This window comes from Ascaphus truei, chromosome 14 (assembly GCF_040206685.1).
Source record: "Ascaphus truei isolate aAscTru1 chromosome 14, aAscTru1.hap1, whole genome shotgun sequence".
Lineage (NCBI taxonomy): Eukaryota > Metazoa > Chordata > Amphibia > Anura > Ascaphidae > Ascaphus > Ascaphus truei.
Window position 1 is genome coordinate 48,958,740 of NC_134496.1, and position 18,187 is coordinate 48,976,926.

General features: G+C 47.0%; 1 protein-coding gene across 1 annotated transcript in view; it reads right to left on the reverse strand.

The window, feature by feature from the left end:
* Positions 1–18,187, reverse strand: part of PRKCI (protein kinase C iota) — a 54,778-nt gene that overhangs the window by 17,371 nt on the left and 19,220 nt on the right. The window contains exons 3-9 of the mRNA XM_075570829.1: positions 14,019–14,108; positions 13,578–13,628; positions 12,291–12,376; positions 11,302–11,439; positions 10,010–10,067; positions 9,169–9,227; positions 7,759–7,935 (exon numbers count right to left, since the gene is read on the reverse strand). Coding sequence (XP_075426944.1) covers positions 7,759–7,935; positions 9,169–9,227; positions 10,010–10,067; positions 11,302–11,439; positions 12,291–12,376; positions 13,578–13,628; positions 14,019–14,108 — 659 coding nt within the window. The remainder of the gene's footprint in view (positions 1–7,758; positions 7,936–9,168; positions 9,228–10,009; positions 10,068–11,301; positions 11,440–12,290; positions 12,377–13,577; positions 13,629–14,018; positions 14,109–18,187) is intronic.

The following is an 18,187-nucleotide window of genomic DNA, read 5'->3' on the forward strand; positions in this document are numbered from 1 at the left end:
TGCCGGATTCAGAATGTGTTTAACAGCTGTTTCACCGAGTCAGAAAGTTTAATGCTGAACAGCACAACGAGTAAAGAATTCTCCAACATCTCACTTCTACATCGCTCTGCCACGTGAAATCCAAGAAACCATCTGGAAATGATCGAATTACCGGATAATAGTACTGCACGCACCTAATCAGTCATCAACTATTATGTTGAACAGCAAAACGATACCAACTCCTAATAATTCATTTGGTTTAAGCTCTGCCCATTGAATGCTGTTCTGACGATAATAAAGATTGCCCCAGATAATAAAACCTGTTGAACACAAATTTCCCTTTATACTTTATATTTGATGTCCTTATCCTCTCTGTGCTAGGACTCTGATTATTAACCTGTTAAATGAAATTATTAACCTGTTAAATGAAATTATCTTTTTGAATAATACATTTTTTGGTATTTGGGTTGGTAAACTCTTGGTCTCACGGTTTAACAGCCGATCTTCGTTTTTTTTTTATGCTTAGGTGGTCAATTGAATTTTTTCCAAGGACATAATCGGTCAAAATATTCTACATGGGTCAGGATATTCCGAGCGCAAACACATACACACGTGGAAAAAAAGAAAGCACAGGACAAAAAATATCAATTGTGCAGCTCTGTGAATACATTGTGGTGTGTTGGCTTCAGTAATTTCAGAAAACTCACATTCCTGTGTAAAAAAATAAATAAATAAAAAAAAAAAAGCAGGCGGTTTCATATATTATGGGATCAATGCATCTCCACGGCCTCGGCAAAAGGAATATATAAAAAAAAAGAAAAAATAATGATCCTGCCTTACTACAATCAAGACAAAGTGAAAACAAGTCTTTTTCTAGCCCTGCACCACACTCATCTTTTGATAATTTTTGTCCTTTTTTTTTTGCACTCTCCCGCCTTCATTTTTCACCATCACTTCAGCAAATACACAAAATTAATTTGCGCTTGTTTGTATATATATATATATATATATATATATATATATATATATATATACAGTGGTCGACAAATCACCAAAAAATCTACTCGCCTAACATAAAAATCTACTCGCCACCTAGTACCACACGTGTGCTGCTTGGGCCAATAGGAGCTCGCCACGATGTTAAATCCACTCGCCCGGGGCGAGCAAATGTATAGGTTTGTCGAACACTGTATATATATATATATATATATCAAATATTCTACAGGACAGACCTCTTACATTTGTCTTGCTAATATTTTTACGTAAATAGCGGGAAAAGCACATTTTCATAGTGTATTAGCTTATTTTAAAAATGGCCATCCATGTTGGCAATTTTTTTGTGTGAAGTTTAATTTTTTTAGCATTGAAGCAAGGGGTCTCTGGAGAGGAACCTCATTCATTTAAGCTCCAGTGTCCCCTGGTTCCGGAGATACCTCCTGCGGAGGTAAGTTCCAGTAGCTGCTCGGCTCAAAGAGCTGTTCAAAGCTCCCGGGCCAATGGGAAGCCGTGATGTCATCAGGTGCGGCTTCCTATTGGCCCATGTGACGTGGGAGCTTTAAACTTTAAAACCCAGCTAGCTCAGCCGGAGCGATTACCGGCACCTACTACGGAGGTAAGTATCTCCGGAAGCAGGGGGTCCTCGGAGCTGAAATTAACGGGGTTCAGCTCTGGAGACCCCCTGCTTCTATCCTATGTGTAATTGTTTTGTTTTTTTACAAAAATCAATAGCTTTGATTAATCCTTTAATGTTGTTCACCATCAAACCAACAAGTTTATGAACTTTGACTGGAAGAACCAAAGAAGGACCAGTGTTCTAGATCTTTTGTATTACAGTATTTCAATCGACGGATGTAAAAGTTCATACTGGTCAAGGACTGGTGAGTTAATGTCCATATTTCCCCAGATATAGTGAGAAATTCTGAGTTAAAAAAATAAATAGAACACATTTCATGTTTGTTAAAGAATAGTTAGGAACTCAACAATAAGTGATAAAATACTGTTGCAGGCTAAGTAGCTTTTAGGAAATTATGACACTAATGGAACAAGAAATATTTCTACAAAATAGAAAACTATTAGAGGATTTTGTGATAAAGTGCAATAATTAATATAATGGAAAAGACTGCAAAGAAAGAATTACATTTTTGCAATTGGCTTCCTCTGAAAGATTTAATCACCATAAAATGAACGTTTCACTTATTTGTGGCTCTACGTCGTATGTTGCAAAAGTTTGGCAATGCATAGTAACGGATCCCCCATAACTCTGCCCCCATGCATAGTAACGGATCCCCCATAACCCTGCCCCCATGCATAGTAACGGATCCCCCATAACCCTGCCCCCATGCATAGTAACGGATCCCCCATAACCCTGCCCCCATGCATAGTAACGGATCCCCCATAACCCTGCCCCCATGCATAGTAACAGATCCCCCATAACCCTGCCCCCATGCATAGTAACGGATCCCCCATAACCCTGCCCCCATGCATAGCAACGGATCCCCCATAACCCTGCCCCCATTTATAGTAACAGATCCCCCATAACCCTGCCCCCATGTATAGTAACAGATCCCCCATAACCCTGCCCCCATGCATGGTAACGGATCCCACATATCCCTGCCCCCATGCATAGTAACAGATCCCACATAACCCTGCCCCCATGTATAGTAACGAATCCCCCATAACCCTGCCCCCATGCATAGTAACGGATCCCCCATAACCCTGCCCCCAAGCATAGTAACAGATCCCCCATAACTCTGCCCCCATGCATAGTAACGGATCCCCCATAACCCTGCCCCCATGCATAGTAACAGATCCCCCATAACCCTGCCCCCATGCATAGTAACGGATCCCCCATAACCCTGCCCCCATTTATAGTAACAGATCCCCCATAACCCTGCCCCCAAGCATAGTAACGGATCCCCATAACCCTGCCCCCATGCATAGTAACAGATCCCACATAACCCTGCCCCCATGCATAGTAACAGATCCCACATAACCCTGCCCCCATGCATAGCAACGGATCCCCCATAACCCTGCCCCCATGTATAGTAACAGATCCCCCATAACCCTGCCCCCATGTATAGTAACAGATCCCCCATAACCCTGCCCCCATGCATAGTAACAGATCCCACATAACCCTGCCCCCATGCATAGTAACAGATCCCACATAACCCTGCCCCCATGCATAGTAACAGATCCCCCATAACCCTGCCCCCATGTATAGTAACGGATCCCCCATAACCCTGTCCCCATGTATAGTAACGGATCCCCCATAACCCTGCCTCAATGTATAGTAACAGATCCCCCATAACCCTGCCCGCATGTATAGTAACGGATCCCCCATAACCCTGCCCCCATGCATAGCAACGGATCCCCCATAACCCTGCGCCCATTTATAGTAACAGATCCCCCATAACCCTGCCCCCATGTATAGTAACAGATCCCCCATAACCCTGCCCCCATGCAGAGTTATGGATCCCACATAACCCTGCCCCCATGCATAGCAACGGATCCCCCATAACCCTGCGCCCATTTATAGTAACAGATCCCCCATAACCCTGCCCCCATGTATAGTAACAGATCCCCCATAACCCTGCCCCCATGCAGAGTTATGGATCCCACATAACCCTGCCCCCATGCATAGTAATAGATCCCACATAACCCTGCCCCCATGTATAGTAACGAATCCCCCATAACCCTGCCCCCATGCATAGTAATAGATCCCACATAACCCTGCCCCCATGTATAGTAACGGATCCCCCATAACCCTGCCCCCATGCATAGTAACGGATCCCCCATAACCCTGCCCCCATGCATAGTAACAGATCCCCCATAACCCTGCCCCCATGCATAGTAACAGATCCCCCATAACCCTGCCCCCATGCATAGTAACAGATCCCCCATAACCCTGCCCCCATGCATAGTAACGGATCCCCCATAACCCTGCCCCCATTTATAGTAACAGATCCCCCATAACCCTGCCCCATGCATAGTAACGGATCCCCCATAACCCTGCCCCCATGCATAGTAACGGATCCCCCATAACCCTGCCCCCATGTATAGTAACAGATCCCCCATAACCCTGCCCCCATGCATAGTAACGGATCCCCCATAACCCTGCCCCCATGCATAGTAACAGATCCCCCATAACCCTGCCCCCATGCATAGTAACGGATCCCCCATAACCCTGCCCCCATTTATAGTAACAGATCCCCCATAACCCTGCCCCATGCATAGTAACGGATCCCCATAACCCTGCCCCCATGCATAGTAACAGATCCCACATAACCCTGCCCCCATGCATAGTAACAGATCCCACATAACCCTGCCCCCATGTATAGTAACGGATCCCCCATAACCCTGTCCCCATGTATAGTAACGGATCCCCCATAACCCTGCCTCAATGTATAGTAACAGATCCCCCATAACCCTGCCCCCATGCATAGTAACAGATCCCACATAACCCTGCCCCCATGCATAGTAACAGATCCCACATAACCCTGCCCCCATGTATAGTAACGGATCCCCCATAACCCTGTCCCCATGTATAGTAACGGATCCCCCATAACCCTGCCTCAATGTATAGTAACAGATCCCCCATAACCCTGCCCCCATGCATAGTAACAGATCCCCCATAACCCTGCCCCCATGCATAGTAACGGATCCCCCATAACCCTGCCCCCATGCATAGCAACGGATCCCCCATAACCCTGCGCCCATTTATAGTAACAGATCCCCCATAACCCTGCCCCCATGTATAGTAACAGATCCCCCATAACCCTGCCCCCATGCAGAGTAACAGATCCCACATAACCCTGCCCCCATGCATAGTAACAGATCCCACATAACCCTGCCCCCATGTATAGTAACGAATCCCCCATAACCCTGCCCCCATGCATAGTAACGGATCCCCCATAGCCCTGCCCCCATGCATAGTAACGGATCCCCCATAACCCTGCCCCCATGCATAGTAACAGATCCCCCATAACTCTGCCCCCATGCATAGTAACGGATCCCCCATAACCCTGCCCCCATGCATAGTAACAGATCCCCCATAACCCTGCCCCCATGCATAGTAACGGATCCCCCATAACCCTGCCCCCATGCATAGCAACGGATCGCCCATAACCCTGCCCCCATTTATAGTAACAGATCCCCCATAACCCTGCCCCCATGCAAAGTAACAGATCCCCCATAACTCTGCCCCCATGCATAGTAACGGATCCCCCATAACCCTGCCCCCATGCATAGTAACAGATCCCCCATAACCCTGCCCCCATTTATAGTAACAGATCCCCCATAACCCTGCCCCCATGTATAGTAACAGATCCCCCATAACCCTGCCCCCATGCATAGTAACAGATCCCACATAACCCTGCCCCCATGCATAGTAACGGATCCCCCATAACCCTGCCCCCATGCATAGTAACAGATCCCCCATAACCCTGCCCCCATGCATAGTAACGAATCCCCCATAACCCTGCCCCCATGCATAGTAACAGATCCCCCATAACCCTGCCCCCATTTATAGTAACAGATCCCCCATAACCCTGCCCCCATGCATAGTAACAGATCCCCCATAACCCTGCCCCCATGCATAGTAACAGATCCCCCATAACCCTGCCCCCATTTATAGTAACAGATCCCCCATAACCCTGCCCCCATGTATAGTAACAGATCCCCCATAACCCTGCCCCCATGCATAGTAACAGATCCCCCATAACCCTGCCCCCATGCATAGTAACGGATCCCCCATAACTCTGCCCCCATGCATAGTAACGGATCCCCCATAACCCTGCCCCCATGCATAGTAACGGATCCCCCATAACCCTGCCCCCATGCATAGTAACAGATCCCCCATAACCCTGCCCCCAAGCATAGTAACGGATCCCCCATAACCCTGCCCCCATGCATAGTAACGGATCCCCCATAACCCTGCCCCCATGCATAGTAACGGATCCCCCATAACCCTGCCCCCATGCATAGTAACGGATCCCCCCTAACCCTGCCCCCATGCATAGTAACAGATCCGCCACAACCCTGCCCACATGCATAGTAACGGATCCCCCATAACCCTGCCCCCATGTATAGTAACGGATCCCCCATAACCCTGCCCCCATGTATAGTAACGGATCCCCCATAACCCTGCCCCCATTTATAGTAACAGATCCCCCATAACCCTGCCCCCATGCATAGTAACAGATCCCCCATAACCCTGCCCCCATGTATAGTAACGGATCCCCCATAACCCTGCCCCCATTTATAGTAACAGATCCCCCATAACCCTGCCCCCATGTATAGTAACAGATCCCCCATAACCCTGCCCCCATGCATAGTAACAGATCCCCCATAACCCTGCCCCCATGCATAGTAACGGATCCCCCATAACTCTGCCCCCATGCATAGTAACCCTGCCCCCATGCATAGTAACGGATCCCCCATAACTCTGCCCCCATGCATAGTAACGGATCCCCCATAACCCTGCCCCCATGCATAGTAACGGATCCCCCATAACCCTGCCCCCATGCATAGTAACGGATCCCCCATAACCCTGCCCCCATGTATAGTAACAGATCCCCCATAACCCTGCCCCATGTATAGTAACAGATCCCCCATAACCCTGCCCCCATGCATAGTAACGGATCCCCCATAACTCTGCCCCCATGTATAGTAACAGATCCCCCATAACCCTGCCCCATGTATAGTAACAGATCCCCCATAACCCTGCCCCCATGCATAGTAACGGATCCCCCATAACTCTGCCCCCATGCATAGTAACGGATCCCCCATAACCCTGCCCCCAAGCATAGTAACAGATCCCCCATAACCCTGCCCCCATGTATAGTAACAGATCCCCCATAACCCTGCCCCCATGCATAGTAACAGATCCCACATAACCCTGCCCCCATGCATAGTAACGGATCCCCCATAACCCTGCCCCCATGCATAGTAACAGATCCCCCATAACCCTGCCCCCATGCATAGTAACAGATCCCCCATAACCCTGCCCCATGCATAGTAACGGATCCCCCATGCATAGTAACAGATCCCCCATAACCCTGCCCCCATGCATAGTAACGGATCCCCCATAACCCTGCCCCCATGCATAGTAAGGGATCCCCCATAACCCTGCCCCCATGCATAGTAACAGATCCCCCATAACCCTGCCCCCATGCATAGTAACAGATCCCCCATAACCCTGCCCCCACGCATAGTAACGGATCCCCATAACCCTGCCCCCAAGTATAGTAACGGATCCCCCATAACCCTGCCCCCATGCATAGCCACGGATCCACATAACCCTGTCCCAATGTATAGTAACAGATCCCTGCTTTAGAGATACTTACCTTTGTAGTGGGTGCTGGTACCTCTTTGCTTTTTAAAGCTCCCACGTCACGTGGGCCAATAGGAAGCCACAACGGGTGATGTCACAGCTTCCTATTGGCCCATTGGGTGCAGGAACTATGAAAAGCAGAGAGGTACCGCACCCCCTACGGAGGTAAGTATCTCTAGAAGAAGGGGTTCCACGGAGCTGAAATTAACGGGGCTCAGCTCCAGAGACCCTCTCCTTAAAAACAATGGGGGGAAAAAATCGCCGGCCTGGATTGACACTAAGTTACACTTTCAAACTCAAGCACAAAATCCCATTGTGGTATGGAAAATGTGTGTCACATCTTAAATATCCAAACTATGAGAACAGCAATAATGTACAGTTCCATCATGGCCTTTACTGAACATGACACGTTATAAGAACGCAAATGATTTCATTCTAATGGCGCTTACCTCATCGTCATTAACCAGCTCTTTCTTCACCACCTTCATGGCGTAGATGCGTTCGGTTTTCTTTAACCGGACCAGTAGAACTTTAGCGTAGCTTCCTCTTCCAATCACTCGGAGAAGGTCAAAGTCCGGGAGACCCAGACTGGAGGGGGCCCTCCCGCTCTCCCTGCTGTTCATGGCCTACAAAAAAAGAGAGAGACATTTCATATAGCCTGATCAAGACGGTTCTCGTTAGAGAAGCCAGCCTAGGAACTATTCCCATGGTGTTCAACTGCTGGAGAAACAGGATGGCGATTTCAAGGACAATGCATTTCATAAAGAAAAATAAAAGATTCCCTGAACAGACAATTTGTCCAACAGCTGAACACATGAAGTGTCATTGTATATAGTCTAATGATATCCAATCTACAGCTGAAATCAATGGAATATCCCACTGGCATGTTCATTCAATCGAGATCCAACTCATTCACCCCGTTACTTTAACACGTTATGAGGACATTCTAGCAGAAAATGGGTTAACGTGTTCATTTCTTATTTGTAGGGCAGCACGGAACACTGAGGGGGTTCTAGATCTTCGCGATGGAATTGCTCGTGAAAATGCTGTTCTTCGCATTGACCGTTACTCCTGCAGGTGGCAGTAACATACCGGTCACAATCTTCCATCACTATGGAATGACCATGTACAGACCGCCCTGTTCTGTATATTTACACGCCCCTGGGAATAGGGAAATCATAGAAGAAGTGCCGCTGATTCTCCAGGAGAGGGCAAACGTAGGCATGGAGCCACGTCTCTCCCACGTGGTTTGCACTTCTGCCGAAAGCAGCCAGGCAGCTCTAACCCACCTCTGAGAAACAGACCAACAAAGTGTCTGCTCAGTATTAGAACGCCGGATACTAGGACAGAGAGTACTTCATCAGGAGAAGTTCAGAGGGTGACCAAGTAAGTGGCCATGTGTGTGTAAAGCAAAAAATGTCATGTCATCTTGTTAAAGGTCACGTAGAGGGTAAGTGCGGATAACCAACCATCTCACAATATGGTGACATAGGGGGAACACACACACACACAAAAATCAGTGTGGCTTTTCAATAAAAATGCATACCCGAATCTTACACGTACATGTGCAAACCGAATTTTTTACTGCCACAATGTGTCTTGATGACTGAAAGCAGCCGCCTCACACCCCCCTCCCGTTCAACCAGGATAGAAAACAGGGGGTCCCCAGGACTGACTCACTAAGCAGGGTGCCCCCAGGAGCTGACACCAAGCAGGGGGTCCCCAGAGCCACCACACTAAGCAGGGGGTCCCCCGGAGGTGACACACTAAGCAGGGGGTCCCCCGGAGGTGACACACTAAGCAGGGGGTCCCCGGGGGCGGCTGCCTGAAGCTTACAAATTCAATTTGCAACACTTTACCTCTTTTTCTTCCCCAATTTGGTCCAGATTGTCTTGACTTCTCGGCCTGTAGGGAATTCCTGCACATAAAAAAAATTATATACTCCGCCTTAGTGTATATCCAACACAAATGCAAAAGCCAGTTAGATCTATATACTGTATTACGGAGAGCGTCATGCGCCCGATACATTCGTGCATTGCTAAGGGAACCAGACGCACAATACGCTCTGTAATACCGTTTCCTTCACTAGTAAACCCTCAGAATTTGCACTTCTCATTTGTTCATCACACACATTGTTTCGCCCGTGTTTTTCCTTAAGTGCAAAAAAACTTACCCCCACTCCAAATAAAAGTCCAGTGCACATTAGAATTTGATGGGATCATAAGTCTGAATAAACCATGAACAATCCAAGAGCTACAGGTAGGGGCCGCCAACAGGGGGGGGAGAGCCGGGGCGAGTGTCCCGGGCCCGGTGTCTTCAGGTGGCCCGGCTGCCGGTCCTCTTGTTTGGGAGGTGGAGGGGGGGGGGGGGAGGGAATGAGTGTGGGAAGAGGGGGATTGAGTGAGAGTGGGGTAATTGATGGAAGGGGGGGGAGAGTTAAAGGTGAGAGGGGGTGTAAGAGAAGGGGGAGAGTTAGAGGTGAGAGGGGGTGTAAGAGAAGGGGTGAGTGGGTAAGAGTGAGAGGGGGGGAAATAGAGGTGGTTCCCGAGGTGTTAAATAGGGGGCTTGCAAGGCCACAGACACAAAAAGGGGGAAAGAGGAAGTGCAGTCATAACCCTAGTCCTGGGCCCGGGAAATCTGTCTGCGTTCCTGGCTACAGGCCACCATTTTTATTTTATTGAACTATTTAAATCTTGTTACCTGTTGTCTCGAGGTGATCCGGATTCATACCGGGATGTTCCATGGGCATAACCGGTTCCTGGAATGGTAAGGAATATACATTGTATTTAAGCAGTTTATATACATCTGCATATACAGTCACTATAGGTAACAAGTCTATCGTTATCCACACCTCGGTCATCACATGGGTTAGGCCAGGGGCGGCCAACTCCAGTCCTCAATGGCCACCAACAGGTCAGGTTTATAGAATATCCCTGCATCAGCACAGGTAGCTCAATCAGAGGTCCAGTGCAAGTATGTAGAACAGTGGTGGCCAATTACAGTCCTGCTTCAGCACAGGGATATTCTTAAAACCTGACCTGTTGGTGGCCATTGAGGACCAACATGGTCGCCCCGATCTAGATGAACAAACACGATTCCCTCAAAATACTATTAATAATTGGGATGGTACAAAAAGGCAGCACACGCCCCCCACAGGGTGTAAAGGGTCGGTAATGTATTCAGAAATTATTATTATTATTTTTTTTTTTACGTATTATCTTGAAAAAAATGACAGAAATCATTAAGCTGAAACGAGACGCTTGAGGAACTCCAAGCTTCAGTAAAATGTCGGAAGTACAGGGTTAACTCGCCCGTTAACGAACCGTGTAACATAGTTTTATCCCACATTCCTCTGCAGTGCGCGAGAGGGGGATCGAGACCGGAAAAAAGACCGACCAGTTGATCCCTCACTCATCTGAATGATGACTTCTGTTGCATATCACACGTCTCAGCGCTGCGCAAGGTCGTGGCGTTTAAACCCGGGGTGTACGTTGGAACGGATGTGATAAGCCGTACCGGCATTTCATGCATGCGCCCCAAAGCATGTTTACTATTGTTGTAAAATTAGGACATTAAAACAGAACTGCATCATTCAGCATATGTAACACACGTGTGTCACGCACAGAACTTTCCGAGCACGGACAAAAGAGCAATCCACCTTAAGTAATCTCCATTTTGTTTTTGTTTTTTTACAGTTTTGGAATAGGGGGAGAAGAGAAGGAGGGGGACAGGAAGGAGGGGGACAGGAAGGAGGGGGACAGAAAGGAGGGGGACAGGAAGGAGGGGGACCGCGGCCCGCACTATTTTTCATTATTGTCAACACTTTAGAGCCACTTAACGTTTCCATCACACCCGTTGCAGGCCTGGCACGCAAGTTGAAGCGTCCATGACATTGGTCGCTAAGCGGGACTGCAGCTTTAACACAAGCGACGCACTTTCAGTGTGTATAACACAGCCTGACAGACACTGTGTGGCGATCAATCTTTACTTACTGCTATAGTATGTCGCCCGCACTCAATGCTAACGAGCTTGTGACATTTCTTGTGAACGAGCAGCTTGCAGTTGATGCATTTGTAGCCCTGACGGCCCAGGCCCCATATTCGGTCGGTGCAGATGGCGCAGTGCGCTCGCTGGAAACCATTAAACACAGAGTTACAAATGCAAACATTTCCTTCCCAACAGAAAGCCTCATCTCTATACCAGGCACCCACACAATCAGCCAGCCTGGCAGGGAGTGCCATACAGAATAATACAGATTGGCTGCAATAGAAGAGTTGTGAATTACCACAACCTAGAGCAGTGTTTCTCAGCAGAGGTTCCTAGGAGCCCGTAGGCATCCCTAAAGGATTACATACCCTATTAGAGAGGGTTGGGGTTCCTTACAATGCATCTGATCTTGGGCGCGCTATTAGAGAGGGTTGGGGTTCCTTACAATGCATCTGATCCCAGACGCGCTATTAGAGAGGGTTGGGGATCCTTACAAATGCATCTGATCTCAGACGCACTATTAGAGAGGGTTGGGGTTCCTTACAATGCATCTGATCTCAGACGCCCTATTAGAGAGGGTTGGGGTTCCTTACAATGCATCTGATCTCAGACGCCCTATTAGAGAGGGTTGGGGTTCCTTACAATGCATCTGATCTCAGACGCGCTATTAGAGAGGGTTGGGGTTCTGCAGAATTTCACAATATAATTATAGGGTTCCATAACCTTAAACTGACAGCAGTAGAGTTAGCTGCTCAGCCAGTTACTATACACTGGAAGGGTAGGTAGCAGTATATGGAATCACCACACGTTCTGAATGTTGCATCTCCCTGTGGCGATACCAACTCTCGCTCAAGAAATAAATAAATAAGTGTATTGAACTGCTTTTATAACTGTAAATATGTCTCTGAAACCTCACAACTAAGAACACAACATTCCCCAAGAAGGACTTCTCTTCTAGCTACAACACGTGGAAATAATATATATATAAAATTACCCTGTTAAATCTCTTGGCCTGGAAAGTGTGACCGTTGGCACAGTACAGCTTCCTCCATCTCCTTGCCCCCCGTCGATAGATGGATTCTAGTAAACAAGTCATAAAATAAAGAATTATTAATGTGATGCGACCGTCCTCCATATCCCAATGCCAATGGTGCCAATTAGAACGTAGTCAATTCAACAGAGCCATAGGTCACGGAGAGTTAGCCATGCGCTGTCCTTCTGTGGTATTTATTCTCAACTGTAGTAATGAAAAAAGGGGTAGGAGGGACCTCAGTATTGTTACCAAGTGACAGGGGCTGAAGCGGGGGAGCCTGGTTCAAATCCCAGTGTCGGCTCCTTGTGACCTTGGGCAAGGTCACGTTACCTCCCTGTGTCTCAAGGACCAAATACATAGATTGCAAGCTCTGCGGGGCGGGGACTGATTCCTGCAAACATTCTATGTACAGCGATGCGTGCACTGTCAGTGCTATCCAAGAAAGTGTATTATTATTATTACTGTATTATTATAAATGAACACAAGACTGGAGGTGAGATCTGTGTTTAATCAGCCATTTTTTCAGCCCCTGTCAGTTAGCAACAAAACTGAGGCCCCTCCGAACCTCGTACTGAGATGATCCAATTTCTTTGGTACCCCGTCATTTTATCAATGGTCACATTTATTTAAGTTCCAATAAAACTGGGTAGAAACTGAAACTAAAATATTTCATTACAATAGAATTTTACACCCAAAATGACTGTCCTATCATAATTACTGTGCGTAAATGTAATGATACATTTGTAAAGGTCATTGTAAAAAAAATCAGGTTTAATACCATTTTAAATGCAGTGCAAACATTTTTAATCAACGATCAATTCCCTCGCTGCCAGCGGGGTCGCAAAACATGGCAACATTTAGGTTCCTTCACTAAAGTAACATTGTACTGTAGTTCGTTTTTCCCACAGTGCAGCCTCAGTTAGTCTGAGGCACCCTTGGGTGACAAGGCACCCTGGTGTAGGTAAGCAGCAGCACTAAAGAATGGCTGTGGTTAGCAATACACCAGCCAAACATGTTACCTTGCAAAACACAAGCTGCAGACGCCACAACTTCTTCCCATCCAGGAGAAGCAGAAATCTGCCCCTGGAAGCTGCCCCATGCAGACTCCTGCCCAGAGTCTGAGTGTGTTCGGGAGTTGCCCTGCACACAATGCTAGAGCCTCAATCGGAAGTGACAGAGTAACTTTGTGCTGCTGATTTATGCAATAGAAATGTTATATTTTTGCTTCGCCACAAAGGACGTACTTACTGTCCTCCCCTGGACATGGCATGCCGGGCCTTTCGGGTGTACACGAGAACACTGCAAACACAGGAAGAAATGCAAGTCTTTAAACCACAGCGCCAATTATACACACAGCATTCATTCCACAATATTCACCATGTTCATCTACGTGGAAATTTGTATCACGTTCACCGGGACGTGGTTTTAATGCAATATTAAATGTCTAGAAGTGCGACTAATATCCGCCGTTCGTGTTCTTGCCCCTGCATGGAGGAAGCCGGTTAAAATCTCACATACAAGAATATACACTTTGTAATAACGGAACTGTTGGATTTTAATGAGGGAAAAATAAGTTTTAAATGTAGTTCTATGAAACTGCGCTGTACAAATTAATAGTGATAATCGTGCGGCATGTAAATATTTGTTTTCTCGACGACAGACTATGGATAGTACAAATATTTCCCTTACCGTGAATTAAAAGTTCCGAATCTTTATTTAACTCGTACAATCTTAAAGCTTCTTCCAATTCGAGCTGAGAAGAAACGGTGCACGGATCCCCTGGTAAAACAAAAAAAAATAAAGCGAAATATGATTAAGATATTAAGGAAAAAAAAGGTCTTCAATTTTTTGGCGGGGGACGGTATTCCAAAATGCCTAAAAGTTGCAATAAAGAAACCTCACAAAATCTAACACTTATTTTATGTTTGGTCGAAGGTAACAGAATAAAGTCGCCTTCAATATTCATTAAGGAATATAATGGAACACAGTTAGTGGCAAGAACTGCCTGCAAAAGGTTTGCCACCCTCTTCATCAGGGAAAGGGTTCAAACACACGGGGCTGTGGGTCTTGCCCACAAGCCCCCAACGTTACAAACCAGAGCAAGTAACTCAATGAGACTCCGGAGTCCAAAAGCATAATGGAGGACATCCCTAATAGGGCTGCAGGCTCTGTTCTTTTGAAGACGTACTCCGCTTTTAATGTAGAAGGTTAAACCTTTAATGGATATCCATATAAAAAAAAATCTAATAAGCGATGCATACAATGCGCACATTAGCAACATCATCACGTGAGCTCTGGTATTTGGACGCTACAAAGCGTCAACAACAGGGTTTTTTGGGGCGGGGGGAGGGAATAAGAAAGTCGGAGACGATGTTCACATTAGAATTTTCTTACTTTGACAATTGACCAGAGTAAAACAATAGAAAATAAGACTGAGCCGTCATTGCAGACATGGGACAGAAGTCCCAGAACTGGGAAGAGTAGATTACGATCAAGGATTCAGTGACTGCAATGGCAGCTTATGGTTCATCGGGAGGAGAGTAGGATGTTGGGACTCATTGAAGTGAGAGGGAAGGCCAAGTGTGAACTTGTCTCTGTGCCCAAACATTACATTGAAGAGTTTGCAATTATTTGCGCTTGCATTATTTTAACGTGTTAAAGCAGCAGTCCCAGCTGCCGTTCATTTTTAAATGTTTCGCTTTAATATGTGCATTAATACAATCCACATAAAGATAATTAATTAGCCAAGTTGCCGATCGATCGGCGAAGATTCGGCTCAGGGGCTCACTAAATGGCTGTCAGTGCTGCAGAAGAGGACCAAAGATGCAAAGTTCTGTGGGGAAGATCATGTGACCAGGCAGTCACTAGCTCCAATTGGTGCACTGCTAGAGAGGGGGCAAGGTTCAAAAAGGGGTCTGCCAGAGCCTGTTTCGGAAGAGGAAGGGGGTGTGACTTTGTAAATGGTTGCTATAGAAACAGAAAATGCTTTAAAAATGTCAGTCTAAAAAAAAAGGCTACAAGTATTTTCTCAAGAACCGATTTATTAAAAAAAAAAAACCATGTTGGATATTACTTGGTCTGCAGCTTTACGTGCAGCGCAATGTGTGGTGGCAACACTTAGGCTAAGGCCCCGCTCCCTCAGTCAGCGCGCTCACACTGCAGACAGGCGGGGCGCTGACAGACACAGACCGCGATATGCGGTCTGTAGGGAGTGGGAGCGGGAGGTGGGCAGGAGGGGGCGTGGCTTGAGAGGAGGGACCCGCTACTCCCCCCCCTCCCTCCACGGGCTCGGGCTGCAGGAGGGAGCTGCTGCGGGCTGCTGTAAGGCAAGCAGCTCCCTCCCCCTTCTGCCACAAAAAAAACACACACACACACACGCACACACACAACCTTGAGTAGGAAGCTGCCTGATGACAGCTCCCGCTCCCGCCCCCGCCGCTGATTGGCTCATCAGCGCACCACGTGACGCGTCACCGCTCGAGATCACAATTTTCTTGAATCCCCTGCCGGCTGACGCGTCACAGTGCGTAGTGAGCTGTCAGCGAGGGGGGACTGGGACCGGCTAGGGAGGATTCCCTTACTGGTGGGTAACGCTCGCGCGTCCGTCCGCGCCGCCGAGCGCAGCGGGTCCCAGCCCTTACACTATCTCCTACGTCAGGGGTGGCCAACTCAAATCCTCAAGGGCAACCAGCAGGTCAGGTTTTAAGGATATCCCTGCTTCAGCAGAGGGATTGAGCCACCTGTGCTGAAGCAGGGATACCCTGACCTGTTGGTGGCCCTTGAGGATTGGCGTTGAGCACCCTGTCCTACAAGGATTAGGCGACGGCAATTAGAAGTTACGAGCTGCCCTGAAAAACTGGCTGGCCTACTCTCCACAACCAAAGCGGAGACATTTATCTTCTTCTGAAAGCCTCTGGTGGCACATTATTTCCTGATGTAATTAACATATTAAATCACAGACTATAAATATTACGAGGGGGGGGGGGGGGGAGTGTCCCCAAATTGGACAGCTGCATTACTTTACGTAAGGTGTAGCCTGGGATAGTGTGACACACGTCTCATCCTGACTAAGAACAGAGCGAGCGAGGAAAACAAAGTCATATTAATAGTTTCATGGGAGGGAACGAGGAAGGAAGGTACGTTAGAAGCACATGCAAATCTGCAGCCAGCACGGGGTAGACTTTTTTTCCTTGCATTTTATTTTTACTTATTGGTCTATTTTTGCCCGTCCAATGAGGTCTTTTATTGTATCCGTTCAGCAGATAAGCGGTTTAAATATCAAGCATCTGGGAGGTTAAAATGGAGCCCTCGCAAAGCCTAAAAAGTTACAATAATAATCTCAGCAAGCAAAAATATCACGTTGTGAGCACATTCTGAGACAGGTCTGCAACCCCCTGCCTTTCCCCATTATCTCCAAGCATTCAGCGATTCCACTGCAGCAAAGGATTCTGGGTACTGACATGCAAATGAGCAGTGTGTCTTGTTACTTCTTATCTATTTTAACATGGAACCCTGTAAGCTTATGGCTGCCGCATTACATAGCTTTTCAGGACAGCCTGGGTTAAAAAAGTGCCCAGCCAGTAACCTACTCAGACAGCGGTTTCACATAATAATCTCAGGAGCAGGTTAATAAAATAATTTTAAACATAAAAAAATAAATAAAAAGCTTAACATAAGCAAGGGCAAAATACAAAGAAGTGATATGATGCAAAGCAGCAATTGCCCCCTGCAGAAACCAATAGGAGTTTAAGTGGAAATGAGACTGACGCCAAAAACATATTCTATGTACGTGGGACAGTCAAATGAAATGAATACTTTAGTTTGTGTAAATAGGAAAAACACACACACACACACACACACACACACGTTTGAGAAATGGTGCAAGCCAGGAGTGGCCAACTCCAGTCCTCAAGAGTCACCAACAGGTCCGGTTAAAGGATATCCCTGCTTCAGCACAGGTGGCTAAAATTGATGATCGAAGCCACCTGTGCTGAAGCAGGGATATTCTTAAAACCTGGTGTGACGGTGGCCCTTGAGGACTGGAGTTGGCCGCTCCTGGGTGTAAGCTATGAAAGTTATTCATGCATTATTTATTACATAAAATCTTACATGTACTTTTTCCATTTAGACTGAGCAACAACTTGCAAATAATTACGGGCCTCTCATGTAAGCCAATAATAGCGCCCCAACAAAAAAATGGTTCTTACAATATAAAAACACGGCTTAAGGAAACTACAAAAAGGTAAATGCATGGGCCAGGGAGGAAGGAATGTCAAAAATATGCAGCCGTTCTGCTGCTAGGAAAACACGCGCGCGTGTGTGTGTGTGTTTGTGTGTGTGTGTGTGTGTGTGTCATTCGAAGCCCAACTCTATCCATCACTCTCCAAACATTCCTGGCATTAAGGAATCCAGGCGTTTAGCTGACTCAAGGCCTGGGAGATAAGGCAAAAGGGCAGAGGCCAAAATGCCGAACACACACTGAACATGCAGCTAGGCGTACTTGTCACTACCAATTACACAGCAACAAGGCTTTCCACCAAATAATCAATGTTTAGTGGCAATTTTCGCAGAGAAAGCAGTTAATGTCAACAACACAGGATGGTGTCCCTCACATGGGCAGAACTTCAGCGTAAGAGCAGGAAAGCAGAACGCTCTGCTGAAATAGTCTTCCTTTTAAACTAAAACTATGTTATAAGAGGCATCGAGCCGTCATTTCCTATGGAGAGGTCGGCAAACGTTAATTTTTCCTGATCATAATAAAAATAAAACATGGACAGATCTCTGGAGTGCAGATAAGGATGGGACGTTCACCGCACAGACCGTAACATTTTCTGAAAGGGGGATATACAGACCCGTTA